The sequence below is a fragment of the Anser anser genome (genome assembly GCF_964211835.1).
Source record: "Anser anser genome assembly, chromosome: 5".
NCBI classification, from domain to species: domain Eukaryota; kingdom Metazoa; phylum Chordata; class Aves; order Anseriformes; family Anatidae; genus Anser; species Anser anser.
In genome coordinates, this window is record NC_139725.1 from 41,218,162 (window position 1) to 41,239,291 (window position 21,130).

The 21,130-nt window shown below is 46.0% G+C and overlaps 1 protein-coding gene across 1 annotated transcript; it reads right to left on the bottom strand.

Annotated features, from left to right (window-relative positions):
- Positions 1 to 1,774: 1,774 nt before the first annotated feature.
- Positions 1,775 to 8,927, bottom strand: NKX2-8 (NK2 homeobox 8). The gene is made up of 2 exons (XM_083837742.1): positions 3,528 to 8,927; positions 1,775 to 2,555 (listed from the first exon to the last, which is right to left on the bottom strand). The coding sequence occupies exons 1-2, from the start codon at positions 3,691 to 3,693 to the stop codon at positions 2,011 to 2,013; spliced, it is 711 nt and encodes a 236-aa protein (XP_083693868.1). The 5' UTR covers positions 3,694 to 8,927; the 3' UTR covers positions 1,775 to 2,010.
- Positions 8,928 to 21,130: the final 12,203 nt, after the last annotated feature.

Sequence of the window (21,130 nt, forward strand, 5' to 3'; positions counted from 1 at the left end):
GCGGCCAAGCCCTCGGCAGAGCTGATGGAGGGTAGATTCGGGCTGGGGAGGAGAGGGCTTCTCCTGCTGTCTTTGTTTCCGTTTCTAATGACGGTGCCACGCTATTTCCATGGCTGCTCCTGCTGTATAGTTGGGTCGCAAAGAGTTAAAACGAAGAGCAGCATGTGCACTTTTAAAACTACATGCGACGAAGTCCAGAGCTTGAAGTCCGGGTGCCTTCATCCCTATCATCCCCGCCGCCCCCCTCCCCCCAGCTTCCAGCAATCATTTATTATAAAGGGGTTTTATGATACAAATTTGATAATCTCCCATACACATTGGCACTGTTCTAATTGGAGTTGTAAGCCCATAAAATTCAAACCCTTTGTCTTCATGAAGGCCACAAGGTTTTAAAAGATACTATTGTACCGCCTAAAACCCATAAAATTGTCACTAGGGACTGATTAAACAGTCCTGAATTGAAACAGTGCGGATTTTGTCTAGGTCCTTTTCAAGCACAACAATGCTCTTTTCAACTCCCAAGACAAAAGAAGGTTTAAGGAGCGATTCTCTGGGAGATTCTTCCAAGATAACCCCATCCATATGGGAGACAAGGTGGCCAGCAGCTGAGACCAAAAAAAAAAAAAAAAAAAAAAAAAGAAAAGAGGGAAAAAGAGAAAAAAGATTTCGGATGGCAAGAGGAAAAATAAAGGGAAGAGGGGAAAGACAACAACAATAACAAAAACAGGTGACACAGAGGCTGTATTCCCCTGTGTCCGAAGCCTGGCCCGGCCTGCATCCCCCTTGGCACCTGGTCCCCCGGCCGAGCGCGGCGGTGGGATGGTGTGGGGAGGGGATTTGGGTGGAAGGACCCCGCGGCTCCATCCTGCAGCTGGGGTCTCATCCTCCTGCACGGGTCAGGGGCAACTCCGAGCCGTCGCAGGACCTCGCGGAAGGGATGCAGTCCTGGGGAAGCAGGGTTGGGAGCCGCGAAGCATCCCCGCGAAGCACCTCGCATCCCTGCCTGCGGGAGCTGCGCAGGATGCGGTCACTGCACGGCACATCCCAGGGGCACATCTGGGCCGAGTTGCTCTCTCCCGGGAAACAAACAAAAAAAAAAACAGCTTCTGCGGGTCCCGCTTCTCGATATTTCCGCGACGAACATCAGTCCCCGCGGGGGTCTTCGCCCGCAGATATATTCCCTCCGGGTTCTCGGTCTGCGGCTCCCGCCAGAGGGGTGGATGCTACCAGTCTAGTCCACAATTGAAGGAGAGCTATTTTTTCTATTTTTTTTTTTTTTGGAGGGGTTTTCCCCATTCACGGTTAGCAGGACTATTATATGACTTTTTTTTTTTTCCCCAAATAATAAAATCAATAGTTCGTCCAAGCGTCTCAAAACACAACTCTCAGGCCGCTAAAAGTCTTCACTGTTTTCTCTTGGCCATCCTTCCCCAGCCGATCTTTGCAACAGATGCGGACCAACGGGAAAATTCTCTTACTCCTAGCCTTAGAGGCTCTGAAAAAGACAGCAAGAAGCTGCTGCTGTGCCGTAGCCAGCGGCCCCGGGCCCGGACCCACGCTTCGCATCGCAAACGGCACCTGCAGTACCGTGGGGTGCTCGCCCCAAACTTTTTTCGCCCTTTGTTGCCTTATGTGGGTAAAATAGAGGAAATCGTGGGTGAGATTCCGCTGGCAAGAGAAGCATGTCAGCTTTTACGGCACAAGAGGTAATCCAAAGCGAAAGCCCTAATCGTCAAAAATACACTTCGCCGGGAAAAAAGTAAAAATAAAAATATTTCGCCCCAAATCATTTTATTAGTCACCGGAAGAATAAGCTATCTGCAAATAAACTAGGTCGCTAGGATCATTATTATTATTTTTTTAACAGGGGACCCTCTAAGAAACAAACAGGGGGAGCGGAGGTTTTACAAACGCCGTGCCCGGGCCCCGTGCCCCCGGGCGAGCCGGCGGCGGGGCGGGCAGCCCAGGCGCCCTCGGGATGAGTCCGGCCCGGAGGGCGAGGCGCCGCTGTCACCAGCTCCAGGAGACGACGGCGGGGTTCGCTAAGTGCTGGTACGCGGGGAAGACGCCCAGGGCGGGCGGGCAGGCTTGGTAGCCCTGGACGGCGAGGGCGGCCTGGGCGCTGCAGCCCGCCAGGGCGCAGCCCAGCTTGGGACGGGCGGCGGGCGGCGGGGGGCTGGCGGGGCAGCCCCGGCACGGCTCCCCGTCCCGCACCAGCACCGGCACCGGCACCAGGAGCCGGCGCAGCAGGGCGGGCGGGCGCGGCGGTGGAGGGCTGCCGGGCCCCTCGCTGCGCGCCCGCTTCATCTTGTAGCGGTGGTTTTGGAACCAGATCTTCACCTGGGTGGGCGTGAGGCTGAGCAGGCGGGCCAGCTGCTCCCGCTCCGGCGCCGAGAGGTAGCGCTGCTGCCGGAACCGCCGCTCCAGCTCCAGCGTCTGCGCCTTGGAGAAGAGCACTCGCCGCTTCTTCTTCTTCTCGGCCTCCGAGCCGCGGGCGGGGAGCGGCCTTTGGGTGGAGTCGGGCAGGCTCAGCTCCGGGCCGCTCTCGTCTGAGGCTGGGGACAGCGAGGGGTTAGAGACAGGGGGTCCCCGGGGCCGCCTCGCCCCCCGCGGGGACAGCCCCGGCCGGGCTAATCCCGGTGGCCGACAAGAGGTCGGGGCTAGCCCCCCGAGCGGGATGAACCCGCTGCCTCTGCGTGCAACCCCGCACGGCCCCGCACAGCCCCGGGGCTGGCGAGGACTGGCCCGGGGCTAACGCGGGGGCTCGGGCCGCCAAGTCGGTGCATCGCCGCTTTTCTCCGGCTGCTCCATCACCTCCACGTGTAACTAAGCCCGGCGGGGATCCTCCGTCCGGCCAGCGGACGGGCTCCCCCCTTACCGCACGCCTGTATGAAGCGCTGTACTGCTGCGGCACGATTTGTAGGGGGGGATAAGGGGAACGTGCCGCCTAGCCGGGGGCTCGAGCCGGAGACTGCTCTCCTCCGCGGTGGGAAACGCGTGGAAGGACGCGGTCGCGCCCAGGGCGCGCTCCGTGGCGGCCCGGGGAGGTGAGGCACTGGGCGTGTGCTTTCCTCTAGGGTACGTGGGATGACCTGAAAGCCCTCCAGCGCAACAAGGCAGGGTTTCTTGCAACAGTGAAACGGGAAAAAAAAAAAAAAAAAGGAAAAAAAAAAAAGAAAAAAACAAGAAAACAAAAGAAAAAAAGAGGAATCCGGGAAGAGAGCTTAAACGATAAACGCAGAGAGACGGGCGGACACAGCCTGAGGTTTAGCTTTCTGCCACAGCCGGGAACATGCACAGATCTAGGGGAGAATATCTTTTCTCTCTTAAGCTCGTGGCTGGGATGTTCCTGCTGTTTCATTGTTGCAATTCAGGAATATTCTATAAAATTCCCAGCCTGGATTCCCCCGATCCTGTAGGCTACGCACGCTGGCGATTCGCTTCTTCGCATCTTCCCCAAAGGAACGGGGGAACAAATAAAAGAGAGCTGCATGGAGATGGCGAACTCCTGTCCGTTTCATACTCACAGGGATAATGATTTCTGTCTGTTTCTATCCACCCTCGGTACGGCGAGCCGGTGTAGTTCTCCGCTGAGTGGTGGTGGTCGGAGGCTTGCTTTATGCTATGAGCATCCTGCTCTGGTAAATCCAAAATGCTCCTCACTGTAAAACTGATCCTGCCAGATGTGGCCATGGTAGGTTGTGCCTACACCCCCCAAAAATATCTTCCCAAAGCCCCAAACCCCCTCCTTTAAAAGCTGCGAGGAAAGGACTGCGCCCAGTTACTGGGGAATCTCCGGGCTCAAGAGGACCTTCCCTTCCATCGCCACCTAACCCCAAATATTAGTGTCGTTTACAGAGGTGTCCTGTTTATATAAACAGTCCTCCCCACTGCAAACACTGCCTGCTTTCAAACCGTCCCTGTCTATAGGATGCTAAGTACCTGAATTAGTCAAGTGCTAAAGCCCTAATGGGAGTAGGTGTAACCCCCCCTCCCGCCACCCCCATGAGAGAATAACCCGTTACCTCCCAAAGACAGCAGGAAACAGGCTTCATCATTACATATTCTGTCTGATTAGCCAAAAGTGGGGACAGATAATGGTAATTGTTAGCAGTGAATAACATCTTGGGTGGCATGTGGATGACCAACAACCACCCCCCTCCACCCGCCACCAAAGCCACCAGCGTCCCTTCTATCCGCAGACAAAGTGAATCCTCCCAGGACATCCGCAGAGCCTGCCGAGAGCCTCCTCCCTGCTTCTCCCTCTTTATTCCTCTCCCCCCCTTTCCCTCTCTTTAAACCTGGAAGGAATTTAAGTTGTTATTTGTTTTATTTAGCCGGGCTGTTTGCCGTGCTACCTCCACTTCTCCCCTTGCCATTGACAGGTTTCCGACCTCAGCCCAGGATTTTTCACACCTCGGCGGTGCCCTCCGCGGGGAAGGCTGGTGTTTGTGTGTGTGTGTGTGCTTTCAGGGGATGGGATCTCCGTTTTTGTTCCCTCTGCGGAGCATGTTGTGGACGTAAGGTGCACCTTTTTCTCGGGGAGGGCAATGGGGTGAGCTTGGCTGCGGAAACAAGGGGAGCCCAACGCGCTCGGTCCATGAGCGAGAGCCGGGGTGGTGGAGATTTTGTTAGCATCGCTCTGCGTTGCACTAACCCAAAGAACATCCCCTCGGGCGCTGTGTGTGAGGGGCTGAAACGATTCCAGCTGGGAGTGAGGGAGAAAAGATCAAACGCGGCGCGTTTATTTATCCTCGCGTCTCGCGTCCCCGCCGAGCGCCGCTTCATCTGCCAAAAGCAGCAGCAACCAAACCGGCGCCCCGGGCCCCCCCTTTTTATTTTCCGCTCCCGGCAGGAGGGGTGCGGCCAGCGGTGGGGGCATCTCCGGCGGCATCACCTCCGCGGTCCCCTCCGCGGGGCGCGGGGCAGGAGCCTCCCCGCAGCCTTTCTCCGGGCGGCCCCGGGCCCTCGCCCAGCCTCAGTGAGCGCCGGGGACCCAGCAAATGGCACCTCCCGCTCCACTGCTCGGCTCCAGAACCGCAGTGGCAGGGCTCGGGGCTCGGCCGCAGGGCACGGACACAAGAGACAACCGGGCGCAGGGCGGCTCAAGCCGGGGGGCCGGGGATCGGGGCGCCACCCGCCAGGCCCCACCGCGTCCCCCGCCCGGGGATGCGCTGGGAGCCGAGCCCGGGTGGATGGAGGAAACCTGTCTGGAAAGGGAGCTTGAACGGCGGCCAAGGTGCACACAATGCAGCCCCGTCGGGGAAATTGCGGGAAACCCTGCGACACACTGCGCGCCTCGGAGCGGCGACCCAGATACGCATGCAGATACGCCTCTAGCCAGCCGCTTTGTTGATTCAGATTTCCCTGTCCAAACACACATCTCTAACCCATTGTGTATAGATTATAGTTATCCATACCCTGCTCTCGCCCCCCGGCCCCGCTCCCCGCCTGCCTGCGGCCGCCGCCGCCCCTCCCCGCCCGGCTCCGTGCGGCGCTTCTGGAAGCAGTTACACTTCCCCGTGAAAATGTAAATAGAGCGATAATGACAGCGGAGGGGCGAGATTTATATCGGAGAGATTTGTGGGCGAGATGAACAGGGCACAAGGCTCCATTTGGCCAACTTCCTGCATATTTCTCCGGGACTGGACAGGCTCCATATAAACGATTCCCAGGCCGTGATTACTGCAGCCACCTATCAAGCGTGCCTGGTGACAGTAGTTATCTTCCTCGCTTGGAGCACAGCCTCCCAGCCGTCCTGGGTGGTCGGAGCGAGGGGAGCACAAATACATGCCAACTGCTAGGCCGTGAACAAAAGGGAAATGTAGCCCTATGTCCCGGACCTGTTGGAAGCATTTGTTCCAGTCAAGATTTTGCATTTGTTCAGATCTGGAATAATAGGTGATTGACGCCTTCCCACAATGTGCTTTAACTCTCCGGGATAAATCGGAGCTTGTTCCTTGTTGTCATGGTTTTCAATAGGGTTCAATGGGATTGAACCACTATCGACTCTGCTTTACGTCTCCGGCAGCCCCGTCCATACAAATTTATTAGTTATGTCTTTTTAAATGAGATTAAATTGAAGCGACGTGGCCGTCCTCCGCGGAGCAGCTCCTCCCGCAGTCGCTGTCGCCCCCCGGTCCCCTGCTCCCAGTGTCACCGCCGGGGCAGGCGGCGGCCGGGGGGGTCACGGTCCCGGGCCAGGTAGGGCCACATTCACCTGCCGGGCAGCGCCGCTGCTGCCCCTCGCTTCCTGACGCCCCCGGGAGCAAAGGAGGCCGAGGAGTGCTTATTAATATCTTGACCCCGCGGGCAAACATTTGCTGAATGCCTGCGCTTGGAGCTGGGCTTCGGGGGGGCGGCGAGGGGAGGGGCGGGGGCCGGCGTTCAGAGCCACAAACTTATACAGTATCCGAGGTGGCTCTTAAGGGGAGTTTGCTGAGGACACTCTAAAGAAAGTGCAAAAACTTTGCAAGGAAAAAAAGTCGGGAGGAGAGAAAGAGAGTCTACTTCAGTGACCTCTCTTAGCCTTTTAATCTATTTAACATCCTAAGCCCACACTGATGTGTAGAAATAAGTAAATGGTACTCTTCAAGCCTTAAGAGCTCTTCAGCATCAAATATTTGCACTTACTCTTAGAGTTTTTCTCAAATAGCACAAGACACATTCTCCTTGGACGAGCCGAGCTATCTAAATATACCTACGCATTGTTATCTGCGGGAAATAGTTCGCTTCAAAGGCAGAACGTAATAACCTGAAATGTTTCATGTCTTGTTTTGCTTGGGACCGACTTGGACACTTTTCAGCTCCGGCTGCCCGGCCCCATTTCGAGGTCCGCCGGGTCACGTTTCACCCCTTCGACGGACGCGACGGCCCCGGGCCCGGGGGAGCTCTGTCCTCCGCGGGACACCAGCCGCGGCGTCCTTTAACCGAGAGGCCCCTTCGCCGCTGCCCCCTTCGCCCCCTAGCCTTTCGGTGCCCCTGGATGTCGAGCGCCCGGCACCCCCGGGGCGCCGCCGAGAGCCGCCGCTGCCCCGACGGCGCCCTCCGTGGGACCGAGCAGGGTGGCTGCGAGCGCCCTGTCCTCTGCGGGGACCCCCTCCAGCGCTTCTGAATTAACTTTCTCTTTTCCTAGCGGGTAAAGAAACAAACAAGCAAAAATATTTTTAAAAAAGAAATAAAAGTTTATTTGTTTTCACTTTCTTCACAGAGCGCTTTTTCATCCCGCCCGCCGACGAGCGTGTTTGGTTGAGGCTCAAGAGAAAAAGGGCAGGAAAAACAGGGTTTCCAGCCCAAGATGCGGCCCGGCCCTTCTGGGTTATCCCGGGGCTGGCTCGGACCTGCCCCGCTCCCGTCGGGGCTCCCTCCGTGCTCTTGCCCTGCTGCCCTCCGCACCGGCCCCGCCGATCCCTCTCCAGCTGGGGAAGCCGGGCTGCTAAAAACACCTCCGACCACCTGAGAAAACAGGGGCTTTCTCTCTCTTGCCCTCTTTTTTTTTTTTTTTTCTCCCCCCCCTTTTTTTTTTTGAATGGGCTCGTTTATTGTGCGCAGTGGAGGCTTGTAGAGCAGATTGCCCAGATCGATGGACGCGGGATCCGCGGGTGAAATTTTCGTAAAATAGGTGGTTGTGTCTGCGCCTCGGCAGAGGGGGAGGGAAATAAAGATTTACATCAAGAAAAGCGGCATTCTGGCTGTAGCCGATACAGTCCCAGCTCCAAGGAGGAGCTCTCCATAGCACTAACCCAGACGAGCGAGGGGCAGTGCTAACAGCCAGGGGAAGCCGCCTTGCTGAGAGTTTTCCAGGCTGCTTTAGGTTAAATCCCTGGGAGCAAAAGCTACCGAGACTACGCACTTCTGCAGGCTGGTGACCGGGAAATGAGGAATGGAAAATGAGTGACTTGGCAAGTAGCACAAAAAAGCCTGGCAAATGAATCCCTCGCCGAGAGCTTCCTTTTTTAGAATACGGGATTTTAAAATTTCATTCTGTATACAACATATCTGTGAGGTGTTAAACTGAGAACTTTGGCTTCACTAAAAGGAAAACCTGATTTCACAGAATTCAATGTGAATTTTAGAGTTGATTTTAAAAAAGACAAGATTCCACCTTTATATAAACAAAATAAAATAAAAAATCCTCTACTTTATTTTTCCAATAATGAAAATTCTCACAACTTTACAGTTTTCTTTTGTCATCACCTGAAAATAATACCTTTCCCTCTCAACAACTAAGCAGCTTTAACTTTGAATCTTACCGTAAGCTCTTGTCTTTTCTCTTTGCAGCTGACATTCATTATGGTACATTTTCTGATTAGGGCAGTATTGTGAAAGGAGTGTAGTGTTCCATACAGGAAGGATTGGTTTCCGTGTATTTGTCTATATTGTATTTGTCTCTCTTCCTCAGTAGAATCATGTTTATTTTTGGCTGTAGCTTTTTGCACTTACTAAAACTTCCTAACAAACTACAAACTTTTTTTTTTTTTTCTTTTCTTGCAGCTCCTTTATTTCTTCTTTTCATTACTATTCCCCAGCCTAAGTACATGCATACATCAACCTCGGCCTATCAAAAAACTCAACAAAATTTAATTATTATTCTTTCTTTCGTGGTTATTTTGAAACTTCTTATTCTCTGTTGCATTAATTTCCACTCCACCTAAATAGTGACTCCCTCTCCTATCAGTTTCCTTTTGGTTTTACAGAGCTCATTTATTAAAAATAACTAATTATTAAATCTGATGCATACAAAGTATGTTATCCAAGGCTTACACTTTCTCTGAAACCCTCAATTTTCTGTTCTGCATTGAAACAAGAGATATTACTCCTTGCAACAGGGATTACCCACACCACTAGAGGATTCAGGATCAAGATTTTTATTTGCTCTGTGTGATCCTGGAGGAATTATTTTGCAAATGGACTGCAAGCAAAGTAGCAAGGGACAAGCTATCCGTGCCCCCCTTTCCTTTGGGATGAGTTTGCGAGGAGGCGAAGTGGTGTGGCTCTGTGCAGCGAGGACATGAGCATGGCTGCACACTTGCCAGGGCTTTCCTCCCCTTGGGCTCCTTTGACCTCAGCTCACAGGAAAGGCTGAGGGGATGGGGATTTTCGTTTTCTGCCTGCACAACTTTCCAGCTGAAGGGCAAAGGACTTGATCCCAGGCCCAGAGTCCACTGCCACAGCTGAAGCCTGAAGGGACCTTTCCCCTCCCTGTTGTAGCACGTCTGTGCAAGATGCTCGGGCTCAGGGGTGTAGGTGGTATGTCTGGAGCGCAGAGGACCAATGACCTTGAAAGGGACAGGACTAGATCAGAGGCTGTGACCTCGCCCCAGCCTCCCTGAGAGTTTAGGCACCTAACTACTCCTTCATTGCAGTGGGCATGAGGTGCCTAAAGCTCTTTGAGAGTCTGGCTTCAAAACCAAAGCAGATGGTGCTAGGAAAATGGGGTGAATAGTAAGACAAAAGCACAACCTTTAAGCACTTGAGAAACTGCAATAGAGGACGGGATTGTCCCCTAGGGAAGCTGTACTATTCACCAACACCGTTGTCTTCAACAGACCTTCACAAAGGCATGAAGGCATTTTGTCCTTTGAATGGCTTGCAAAAGTTTATATTGGATTTTAGTGCATAACTCTTTGTCCTGCACTGTAACATACCAACTGCATTTTAAGTAATTGTTAAATTCTGATAAGTGTTCTCCATTGGCCAAATGCTATTAAATTCTGATATATAACCTCTATTATAATAAAACTGGCAGCCAAAATTATAAACTTGAAAAAGTTCTTTTTATCACTTTTATAAGATGTTATTTCCTTCCTCTGTGATGTGCCAAGTCACCCAGAGGTAGCAGTGCTTTGGCTGGGTGCATGCTAGCTGGCTGCTCGTCACATGTGCTGACTGGCTAGTAGGCTGCTGCCAAGCCAAATATTTGTTTTCTGTTAGTCAGCCAATAATTTGGGCTTTCTCTCAAGCCATTAGGTTTCACGAAAATCCTGTGATCATAATTGGTGTTGAGACTTCTGACCATCTATTGAAATTGTTTGAGACTTTTTTTTTTTTTTTCCAGATGACAGGCAGAAAATAAGATTGTGTGAGCCTTGCTCTTTAGGAAATCAGGCCAAAAAGGTACTTATTGCTCCCAGCTGCAAATGTGAAAGAAAAGGTGTCTGATGAAAATCAAAATGTTTCCAGAATGGCAAGATTTATCTCTGGTACTGCAGGTAAAAATATAAGAACAGAGAAAGTCCATGTTAAAATTACAGTCCACAGTTTCTTGCCACCCTTGAGCTGAATTCTGCTTTCGCTTGAAGACTATTGACTTTTAAATTGTTGAGTGAAGTTACTGCTGCCTCGAAGAGAATTGAGCTGGGTGAAGCAGTGCTTGCTCTGGCACAGCACACAATAAATGGCAGAGAGGCTCTGGCTGTGCAAGAAGTTACGGTTCCAGCTCTCACTGTGTGGGGGACTTTACAGAGGAATCACTTCCAGTCTCTTACAATAGAAACTATTTATTTATTTATTTATTTATTTTTATTTTTGATTGTGCATGGCCCCAGACCCCGGATTCAAATGTCCCCACTTACAAATGTAATTTGAAATCTGCACTTGAATTGTTCAGCTTTGCCCTGACTTGATATTGGTTTTTTGTTTGTTTGTTTGTTTGTTTGCTTTTGTTTTGCCCCTACAAATATAAGTAGTAAGGAAGATTATTTTGGGTTTGTGCAGCAAGAAGCTGGAGCTTATTTTCATATGAAACAATCTCTCAAACTGATAATCATCTAACTACACACATCCAACTTTGTGTACTTTATACTAGGAACTGCATGCACACATTTTTGGTGCTCATTATTTAACATAATAATAGTCTTTAAACTTCACAGTAGATGATTTATTTTCCTTTCTTCCTCAGCGCCTGTCTCCACAGCTCTCTTCTGTTTTTCTTCCCTTCTCTCAACCCACATTTTAGCTCTTTTTGCCTCCATTTTTCTTTCTCGACAGCTTTCATTTGAAGTCTTATTTGTGATCATTTTCTCACAGTAACATCAAGTGTTGTATATACTCCATACTATCAGAGCTTACATTCAGAAGCCATTAGGTTATATGACAATTTTTCAATCCTGCTGCAGTTTTTTAAATGCTGTTTAGTCACCAAACTGAGCAGCAAAGCACCTGAAGATCCCCCAAACAACCCCAGACTGGAATATTTGATTACAAGACAATAGCTGGAAGCCTGTCTTCAGATATGGCTTATCTGAAATGACTTATCTTGTGATCAGGGAGTTTGGTAAAATCCTTGGGCCTGATTCTGCTGTCATGATGCTTTCTTAGCCTGAAGGGGCAATGAGGACTCCAATGAGGCAGATAGAGTTTGGGTCAAGTATAGATATTTAATTGTTTATTTGAAACAGCTGGCCATCAGTTTTTGCAGCTACTGTCAGGTATGGTGAGAAAACAAACGTCTCCCCAGGGGATTTTCTCAAATCTTCTTTTGCGCAGTAATTATCAAAGTCCAGCTCTAGCAAGATAGCTATATAGTCTGACAGAGTACAGGTTAGATGAGAATGGAGGACATTTAAAACCTATTTAGTTCTCCTGCTCTCACCACATGGTTTTGCTTCCTTTATCTATTTCTGTGTCTATAAAATGATGTCAGATTTTATTAAAGCATCTCATACAACTGCTGTGATTGTGCATTGTGTAACTAGTGAGTATCCATATAGTGTGTTAATCATATGAAATGCTGTCAAAACCTCTAAATAAGCACTCAGGACAGGTATTCATAATGGACTCACCACCCGACCCACACTACTGCAAGCTTCTGATCCAGACTTCTGTGTGCAGCATGCTTTTGTTCACCAAAGCTATTTAAACTGTTGCAGTTCTTAAAGCAGAGAAGTTACAAATCATGTGTGGAAACAGCTGCTGCAAGAATGTTTCAGAAGAAAATGTTTTGGGGTATTTTGAGGTTTTAGTCACCTGCAGGCCGAGTGACATAATATCATGTAACAGCTTCCAAAATGCCACTGTTGAAGCTCCCATAAAAAGTCCAGGACTGATTTCTCATAAAGTTTTCAACCAGGTAGTAACGTGGTTAAAAGAATGGAAATAGTAACTTTTACTGATGTACAGAAATTAACAATGTGGGAAAATAGTGTGTTTTCCCACCACCTCCACTGCAGTTCTCTACACTCCCAGCTTCAAGCCCAGCTCCACAGCGATGTATGGCTGCTGAGCTTGTGCCCCAGTGCCTTGTGAAGGCTAATGTTCATGAATACTCACATACTTTCAGGGGTGTGTGTGTGTGCATTTTTGGCTTTGAGTGTACTTGTGTGATTTGGAGTCAGGTTGACTACCCTTGAGGTTGTAGTGGGCAGGAGCAGCCTGCACTGGTGAGCAGTACGAAACCCTGTGGATGCCAAACCAGGGCAGTCTGTCTGCTTCTGGTCCTACAGAACCAGACAGAAAATCCCCCAGCAGGCTTCACAAAGATGCTGGCTCAGGCATCAAATAAATCCTAAACACACAGGGTAAGTGAAAACGGGAGGAGAGAATGTCAGGAGGCAGGAAGAACACACAGTAACTAACAGTGAATAAATGGCTGCTGACCCTCCCCATCTCTGCCCTCCTTTTCAAGCTGATCTCAGAGAAAGGTTGGATATCAGCTGTTTTCTTTAGGAGCTTAGTCAGCTCCATATACAGAGTTTTGAATTCTGCTGAAGTAATAACTTGTTTGCTGATCGGTTGTGTGCTGACATCCTTCCTAAATTAGAATACTTGTAAGTAATATCCCTGGTCATCTTGTCTGTGATAATCTCTCAGCTTTTCGCAGGACAAATACTAACCACTTTAAAGACGTATTGGTCAGTTCTTCTGTTAGTCAGAATGATTCACTTCTGGGGTACTGCAGCTCAGTGAAAATTCTTACCGGAATTCTCAAAATATTTCCAAAATCAACTTCACGAATATCCCTTCTTGATTCAGGTCTTGGGCATTGCATATACACACACGTGCACACACACACACACCCCCCAAAAAAACAAAACAAAACAAAACAAACAAACAACAACAACAACAAAACACATCTCCAACACTTTCTCCCTCATACTGCAGTTCTTAAATGTCCTGACAGGAAGGAAGAACAGTGGATGATTAATTTTAAAACAAAACATTCCTGCCAGCCCTCTGCAGCTAAATGGAAGCTGTGGTGGCTGAGGCATTTATGGAGAAGATTTCAAAGTGAGATATATTTATCCCATGACAACACTCTATTACCATGACATTTTGTGGTATACCTTTAATAATGAGTAACCTTTGTATAATAGTTTTCATATGATGGAATTTGTTACAACAGTGAAACAAAGCTGCTTTACTATTTCTGGAGCAGAGACATTCCAATCCTTTTTTTTTTTTTTTTTTTCTTTTTTTTTTAATATGCTTTCTTTCCTTGTTCCTCATCCAGTCAGAAAAAGTATCCATTGATTAACAATACAGTTAAACTTCCATCTCATGTAATCATTTGTATTATGCTCAACATCAAGCAGATTTATGGAACTTAAAATAACATTTAATAATACTGGGTTCAGGAGGCTGACTTCTTTTGTGAATTCTGATCTATTGCATTGATTTAATAGTCATTTAGGGTTAAACAGTCAGCATGACATTGTATGATCCATATTTAATTTGATAAGTATTTCAAGTTTGCTTAGAGCAGCAGCTGTTTTATTTTATGTATTTAATCAAAGAAGTGTTTTGTAAAGTTATGCTGTGCTTTGGTCCATAACAAATGTTTACTTTAGAGTAGAAAAAAGTTCATCTGTGTTCAAATCATTGTATTATGCATCCTATCATGCTGCACCACTGGGGGAATGGGATTTGCAAATAGAAAATAAAAAAGGAATAACAAAGGAGAAAAGGAAAACAGTATTTTTAGTGCCTTATCTTGCAAACACATATCAAAACACAAAAGAAAAAAAAGATTGTAAAAGGAGCTTGGGTGCTGCTTCTTTAGAAATCACAGTAATTTGTATCCAGCTCCCAGCTGACGAGCACAACTGTGTCTTGAGCTTAGACTTTAACCAGAGGGAAGGTAGCAGTGCCGATACTGCCCGTAGGCACTGGGGGCCACGTGTACAATGGCTGAAAGAGCGACCACCCAAAGTGACGCATTTCGGTATTGAGGATGCACAGAGACCTGTATCAGTTGACCTCAGCCTGTGACCAGCAGAGTAAAGAGTCACTAACTCAGAAAGGTAACTTGGGCCCTGCTTTTCAATGGCTTTGTGAATCAGCATAAGCACCTTATAACGAATGCAAAACTTTCTCGGTCACCAAGTGCAACTGAGATAGGATTGGGAGGCCGGGGGGGTTCCTGTGAGCAACCCCCTGGCAGCAGCCAGCACCACAGCTGTGCTTGCAGTACGGTGCTGTCTGAAAAACCATGCAGCAAGCAAGCTGGAGTGCCAGGAAATACTGCAGCTTTCCTTTTAAAAGTGTATCTGTGCACCTTCTGATTGCTCAGGTCATCAAAATCAGGAGTCTCAGACTCTGTGATCAGGAATCTTGAAACAGAGATGGAAAAACAGGGGAGAAATCTAATTCGTGCAGTGGCAGCAGGACAGTAACAAGATATGTTTTGACACCCACAAGGGTAGACCTTAAGCTTCCTTGCACCCATAAAGGTATTTTATGACACTGGATACTCCCAGGCTACTTTTTTCACACTCTAAATAAGTATTCAGCTTGGGATGCAGAGAAAATATACTGCTTCATTTAAATAATGTTACAGTTTACTGTGTATTTGTGTCTAAAACCCTCCTCAGAGGGTTTTAATTTATTTGGATGTGACAGCTGTATTGCAGCTGCAGCCAGAATATTCTCTGTGTTTCTTTAGTGTCAACAGCAACATTTTTAGAGATTTCCTGTACTGCCTTGTTTGCCTCTTTTATTTTTTCCAGCTTTTATTTTATGAAATTAATCTTTGTATGTTGAGTGTTTAAGTTTGTGTTCTTCCTGCCTCATTTTTTTGATCCTCATACACTCTGTTTGGTTTTTCACTTGTACAGTAACCACCACAGCAACATTTTCCATTTTCCTCTTCCAGGTCCAGAAACTCAAGGTCCATAATTTGACTATCACTGGCCTGTGAATTGTGTGCTATGTTTTGGGGACCACACCTAGCCAAGAGGGTCCTGGCTCAGAGCATCTTCAGATTATTCTTCTGCATCTCCAGTCCAACCACACAAGTTACATGAGCTATAAAACATAGTAGTACAATACATAATTAGAGTGTGGATTTTTAATCCATTGTGAAGAGGTTATATTCACTGGCCAGCATGAAATTTAATGCATTTATGCAAGGTGTCTATGACAACCTGAAACACCAAAAATCAATATTGACTAATATGCTATCAATACTCTTTTAAGTAGTGTCTTCTCTTCAAAGCAAACAAATGAATAAAAAATCCACAAAAAACAAACAAACAAACAAAAACAGCCCATAGCACAAAAGGTAAAAACTAAATAAAGTGCAGTTAGACCTGTGAAAGCCAGTAAGTACTGAGGTTTATTTTATTTTATTTTTTTTTTACATAAAGCCAGATTTAGAGCATGTGTATGTCTCTATACGTCCATTGACTTTGTGGAGCTACAATGGTTTAAACCAGTTAAGTTGCTGGCTGTAGATATTTTATTCTTTCCTTTATTGCCTTCCCATGCCAGGCTTACAGAACAGACACAAGAAATGAAGGCTTACAACGCTTGAAGATGAGAGGAAATTTTGCAGTGCTGGTTAAGTGTTTAACTGCTCGTCAAGGTTAACAATGTGTTTAGTACGCACACATGAGGGAAATCTTAAACAAGTGGATTTACAGAAACAAGCCATTGTTAGACTGGGAGTATAAAGGTCTATAGCTGCAAGTTGGAAGATAATTGCTTGAAAATATTGCTTTAGAAATAAACCATAAGCCTCTATCACCAGCTTCAGATAATGTCATGGGAACAGGCAGCATGCCAAGGAGCAGCAGGGAAGGTAAGAACCAAAGCTCATTCCTCTGTGTCCAGCAGCACTCCAGCACTGACTGCCCAATGCCAGCCCAGATGAATGCCCAAGCCAGTCCCATCTGGCCAGAAAATTGCACCATACAAATAAATAAAAGAGATGAGAATCAGGCCCTGCAGCATCTAGATTACAGGAACTTTGCAGAAAGACTGCACCAAATGGAGCTTCCAATCTCAGTTCAGAAAATTTCCCTGCCCCTTTCTTTATTTTCTGCTTTTCTCCTTCCCCTTACTGTAAGGTATGACCATCCTATGGCATGACAGCTGGGACACAGGTGGTGAGTGCCAGGTTACATCTATATTCTGCAGTAATAAACTTGTGTGTCCATTCCTAAAAAGATGCTTAAAAGTTACACTTGTTATTAAAATGGTATAAATACATTTCAGCTGATAAGGGCCAAGTTTACATTGGCATTTTGGGCACGAAACCAGGAATAACAACATACTGAAAGCTGCAGGCTAGGCTAAGCCTGTAGGAATTTTTCTCTGGAGTGTACTGTCAGCAGGTTATGTCCCCTCAACCAGTGGAAACAAGGACACTGTCAGGGCTCTGGCTTTTTTCCTTCCGTTGTCTTCTTTCCAAATTACTTGCCATCCCTTTTCTCCAAGAAAGCAGTAAGCTGCAAGGAAGTAGCATGATTTCTATGTCTGTAGCTTTGAACTTCTCTTCCTCTCCAGCTCTTTGCCTGGGGCATAATCTCAGACATATTTTAGCCTATTAAAGAGAACTACCATAATTAGCGTTCAACATCAATATATAGAGGAGTTACATGGTTCAAAATGATATAATTGCATCAGAAACAATATATTATCCTCACTATAATCTTTGCCTAAGGTCACTACACAAGCAAATATTTTCAAGTACATTCAACATGTTTTTTTTTTTTTCCAGATATAATACAAAAAACATGCTATACTCTTGCCTCTAATCATGAGCTAATTATAATCATATTGTAATGGACAACCTGGCTCCTAATGTCCTTTTGGGGAATAATATCCTTCCAACACAAAAGCTGGAAATGAACCTTTTTTGAAAGCTGAGTTTCTTTCATGTTCATATGATGTCAGGACTTGGGGCTTTAAAAGAAAAAATCAAATTACTATAAATCTGTGAGACTCACCAACCCTACAAAGGCCTCATCCCTTTGCTCTGACAATATAAAATGCCTTTCCAGTGCATCTGCATTGTGTTTGTATCCACTTTAGCATACTTTGATGTTCATTGGCAAAGCAAGGCCCTTAGTTTAAATAACAATCTGCACTTCTATCTTTTACAGTAATACACTATCACATTCCAGCCTTGAAGAATAAATATTGTTCAGGGGGCTCAAATGAAAGGGCAGCGGAGAATAAGAAATATTGGCTGAGTCCTAAATGTCATGAATGACAGGGATTTTTCATGGGAATATGCTGTTTTGTACAGGAAGAAGTCGGTTGACATTTTCCTTGGCCACTTGATCCTGTTCAGAAAGATAGAAAGAGAAACTGAGATGGTGGGTGATGTTATAGTTGCTAAAACCATCTGTTGAGAAAATAACAACTCTTGCTATGCCTGCTGGCTTGAACCAACAGCAGAAACATCAAATACTTCAAGGAATGAAACTAAGAAATTTTCCTCTGATAATCAGTCCCATGTCACTTGGGTTGTGAAGGAGATCAATCCAGTCCAACAGGGATTTAGAACTAAACAGCACATTTTTTTAAATAAGATCTTCAGTAAAATGAGTTGATGGAAACAGTTCTTCGTGTGGTGCATGGAGGTTTAATTGAAACCAGTGGTATATGTGCCACTGGCTAATGCCCTTTACCAGGAGTCAGTTGGGAGCTCAAAGAAGGAAGGCTCAGGAAAATGCATTTAGATTTTTATTGTACATGTTCTGTGCACAAATATTATGTTGCCTTCTCTAGAGTAGGCCAGCTAGCATAAAAGTAAAAAAAGCACCTAGACATTAGAGGCTCATACATCAGCCAAGTAGGCAGTTGGACCCTGGACATGCAAAGTGAACAGTCTGTTTTCACCCTTACTGCAGTTCTTTGTTTGTAACAACTTGAAACATTTCATGGCAGCATAAAGACAACTACAGAGAAAGGGAATCCTAGAAGTGCTTGTTTTTAAAGTATCTTTTCTTCCCACACGAGGTCCTTTAAGACTGGCAAGTAAAAAGCTCTTGTCAGCCTTCCATTCCATTTATTTCTATGGATCCACAATGTGCTCTCCCTCCATGCATCCTCCTGCAGTCCGCTACTGGCTCTTTGTTGTCTGGAGACTCACTAGGATTCTAACATTTTACCTAAATTGCTCAGTGGAAAAATATCAGAATATTTCATTTCATCAGCTTGAAGTGCTTTGCTTCTCTACAGTTGAAACACTTCAATTCAGCTGTAATGTTTTGACTTTAGCAAAATAATAAAATACTCTAAACTGTAAGCACTGAAGTCAATGCAAAAAGATTGAAGCTTGTTGTTCATGTCTTTTTGAGGTATTTCATGTCACAAGAAATTTTGCCTTTTTCTTTAAAGCAAGAAGAAAAATCCATTTATTTTTTTAAGTAAAGGGAACAGAAATTCCAAATTTTGTTCTGTTCTAATAAAAATAAATATTGTCCAACCAGTGATTCTTCATACCAAAAATATGGTTGGACTATCACTGTAAGGCAGAGATCGACAGGTTCCTACAAGACAACTGCTCTCCACAGAGCAGTTGAGAGATTTACGTTCAATTTTAAACATTATGGAAGTCTGTATTTTTCTTTGCCTGATTACAATCCTCTTGGGTTTAAAACAGTGCTTAAAACAGAAACCATCCAACAAAATGGACAGTAAAGTAACCTGATCTTTCATTCTATCCAGGTGCTTGCAGAGGACAGATACGTGAACACATCCAGTCTCCATGAGTCAGGATGAGATTCAAGCACGCAGCCCCATGATTTGGACCCCATGCACATTAGGGTTCCACATGCTCCTCTCCCATCTCTACTAGTCACAGGAAACCCCAGGAAACCTCTGGGCTTCTCCCCATGCACCAGACTACACGAGAATGGTCCTTCTCTTTTGCTTTAGCCCCATCCCCATCATGCTGCCCAAAGCCCCACCACCCATCTCCATGCCGTCGTGCCAGTGAACCAGCCTGCCAGAACACCTCTCCTCCCAGTCCCTGTGGGGGGCCATAAACTACTTCAGAACCAGAGCAAATTGGTATTTTTGTTTTCAAACAGGCAAAGCTACGTAAATGAATCATTCAGGCAACCAGGCTTGTCTCACAACCTCAAAAAGACTGACTTTACACCACCAAGCTTTTCTAGACTTTTCTCTCTCTCAAAACAAACAAACAAACAAAAAAAAAACTTCAATTAACAACTAGTAAATGAAGAGGACCTTGTATCTGAAGCTGAGTGGTTGACTACAGCACATTAGTCTTGAAAAAAGAGTGTGAAAAGCCCTTTTTCAGGTGAATGGAAAAATGGCCATTATGTTTTTCCTCTGTTGGTTCACCCTCTTCTGATTCCATCATGATTCAGCCCAACAAATATGATATAAAATAAAATTCTTTAAAACCCTATTTGCAGTTATAGTTTCTATGGGATCAGCACTGCTTTAAAATAAATTGGACCTCATTTACCTTTGATTTCTGTTAGCCTCATGTCACCTTTCATGTCAAAAAAGCATATATACAAACATATATACATATATACAAAGCAGTTCTGAAGTAAACCTGGGAACGCTTAGGAATGCTATGACTTTTTTTCTTTTTTTTTTTTTTTTCCCTTAGGAAGAATTTTAGCAAGCCTAGGAGAGTTCTTGCTGTCATTGATAGTGATGGGCCTTCTTGGCTGTTCAAGGTCACAAAAGTAAATGAAAAAGGGATATGGTGAACTTCTGCAACTCAACTGCCATTCCTTTCTTGATAACTGAGATTTTCAATATAACAGGTTGAGATCAAGGGAGTCAACGTAGCCAAAATTTTGTTCTGACTTCTGTAAGGTAATTCATGACCTTTGGAAGAAGAATCAGTTGAAGCGTCAAAGACAGCAATAAGGAGGGAAATCTTTCTGTTGTGGATACAGATCACTGCTTTAAAATCTTACTACATCCAAAACCAGTCAAACATTGCATGGGTGAGAGAACTACTAAATATGAAAGTCTCAGTAGTAAAGTAAGGGAGACCTCCTTGACTTGGCTCATATCTTAATAATATTAGTGTGAAAACATAAAATTTCCTTCCCTGTTCTTGCTGGAAGCTCAAAACCTTTAAGGAGGAGGTGGTTGGGGGTGGGAAGTGAGGGTGAAGTAGGTGAATAAAGGCACAAAGCTCTCCTGAAGAGGGACTTCTGAAATATCAACTCCAACTGACACAGCATGTGTGTTATGTCAGCTTCACTCTTACATTGGCAGAAAACCTCCGTTGCCAGCAAGAGAGCTGTGCTCTGGAATGCACAAAGGAAATGGAGGCTGTTGGAAAGAAACACAAGGTATTGAACTCTAGGCATTAAGGGGGGGAGAGCAATACAGAGTACAGTCTGCATGTGTCTGAGCTGACTCTTCATGACTCATCGGGAAAAAAAAGAGATAATAGAGAGGAAAAATTGTCAGTTTCTTTTTTCTTTTCTTTTCTTTTCTTTTCTTTTCTTTTCTTTTCTTTTCTTTTCTTTTCTTTTCTTTTCTTTTCTTTTCTTTTCTTTTCTTTTCTTTTCTTTTCTTTTCTTTTCTTTTCTTTTCTTTTCTTTTCTTTTCTTTTCTTTTCTTTTCTTTTCTTTTCTTTTCTTTTCTTTTCTTTTCTTTTCTTTTCTTTTCTTTTCTTTTCTTTTCGTCCTTTAGTTTTGCATGTTGGCTGACACCATCAAAATCCCATCGTGGGATCCCAAGCAAATACAAGCTGTAAATGTTACCCATGGCCAGGACAGGCCCTGAGAGATCTGCTGCTTCCACTGCCTGCAAAGGAAGGACCATTTCTTCAGGAGAATCCAGGTCCCAAAATTGTATGCATCTGCTGTGTAGCAGGTGCTCCTGGGCCCAGCACTTGTAGGATGGAGCAGATCCACCAAGCAGCTGGTGCATAGCTGCCCGTCCTGTCTGCAGTACCCTC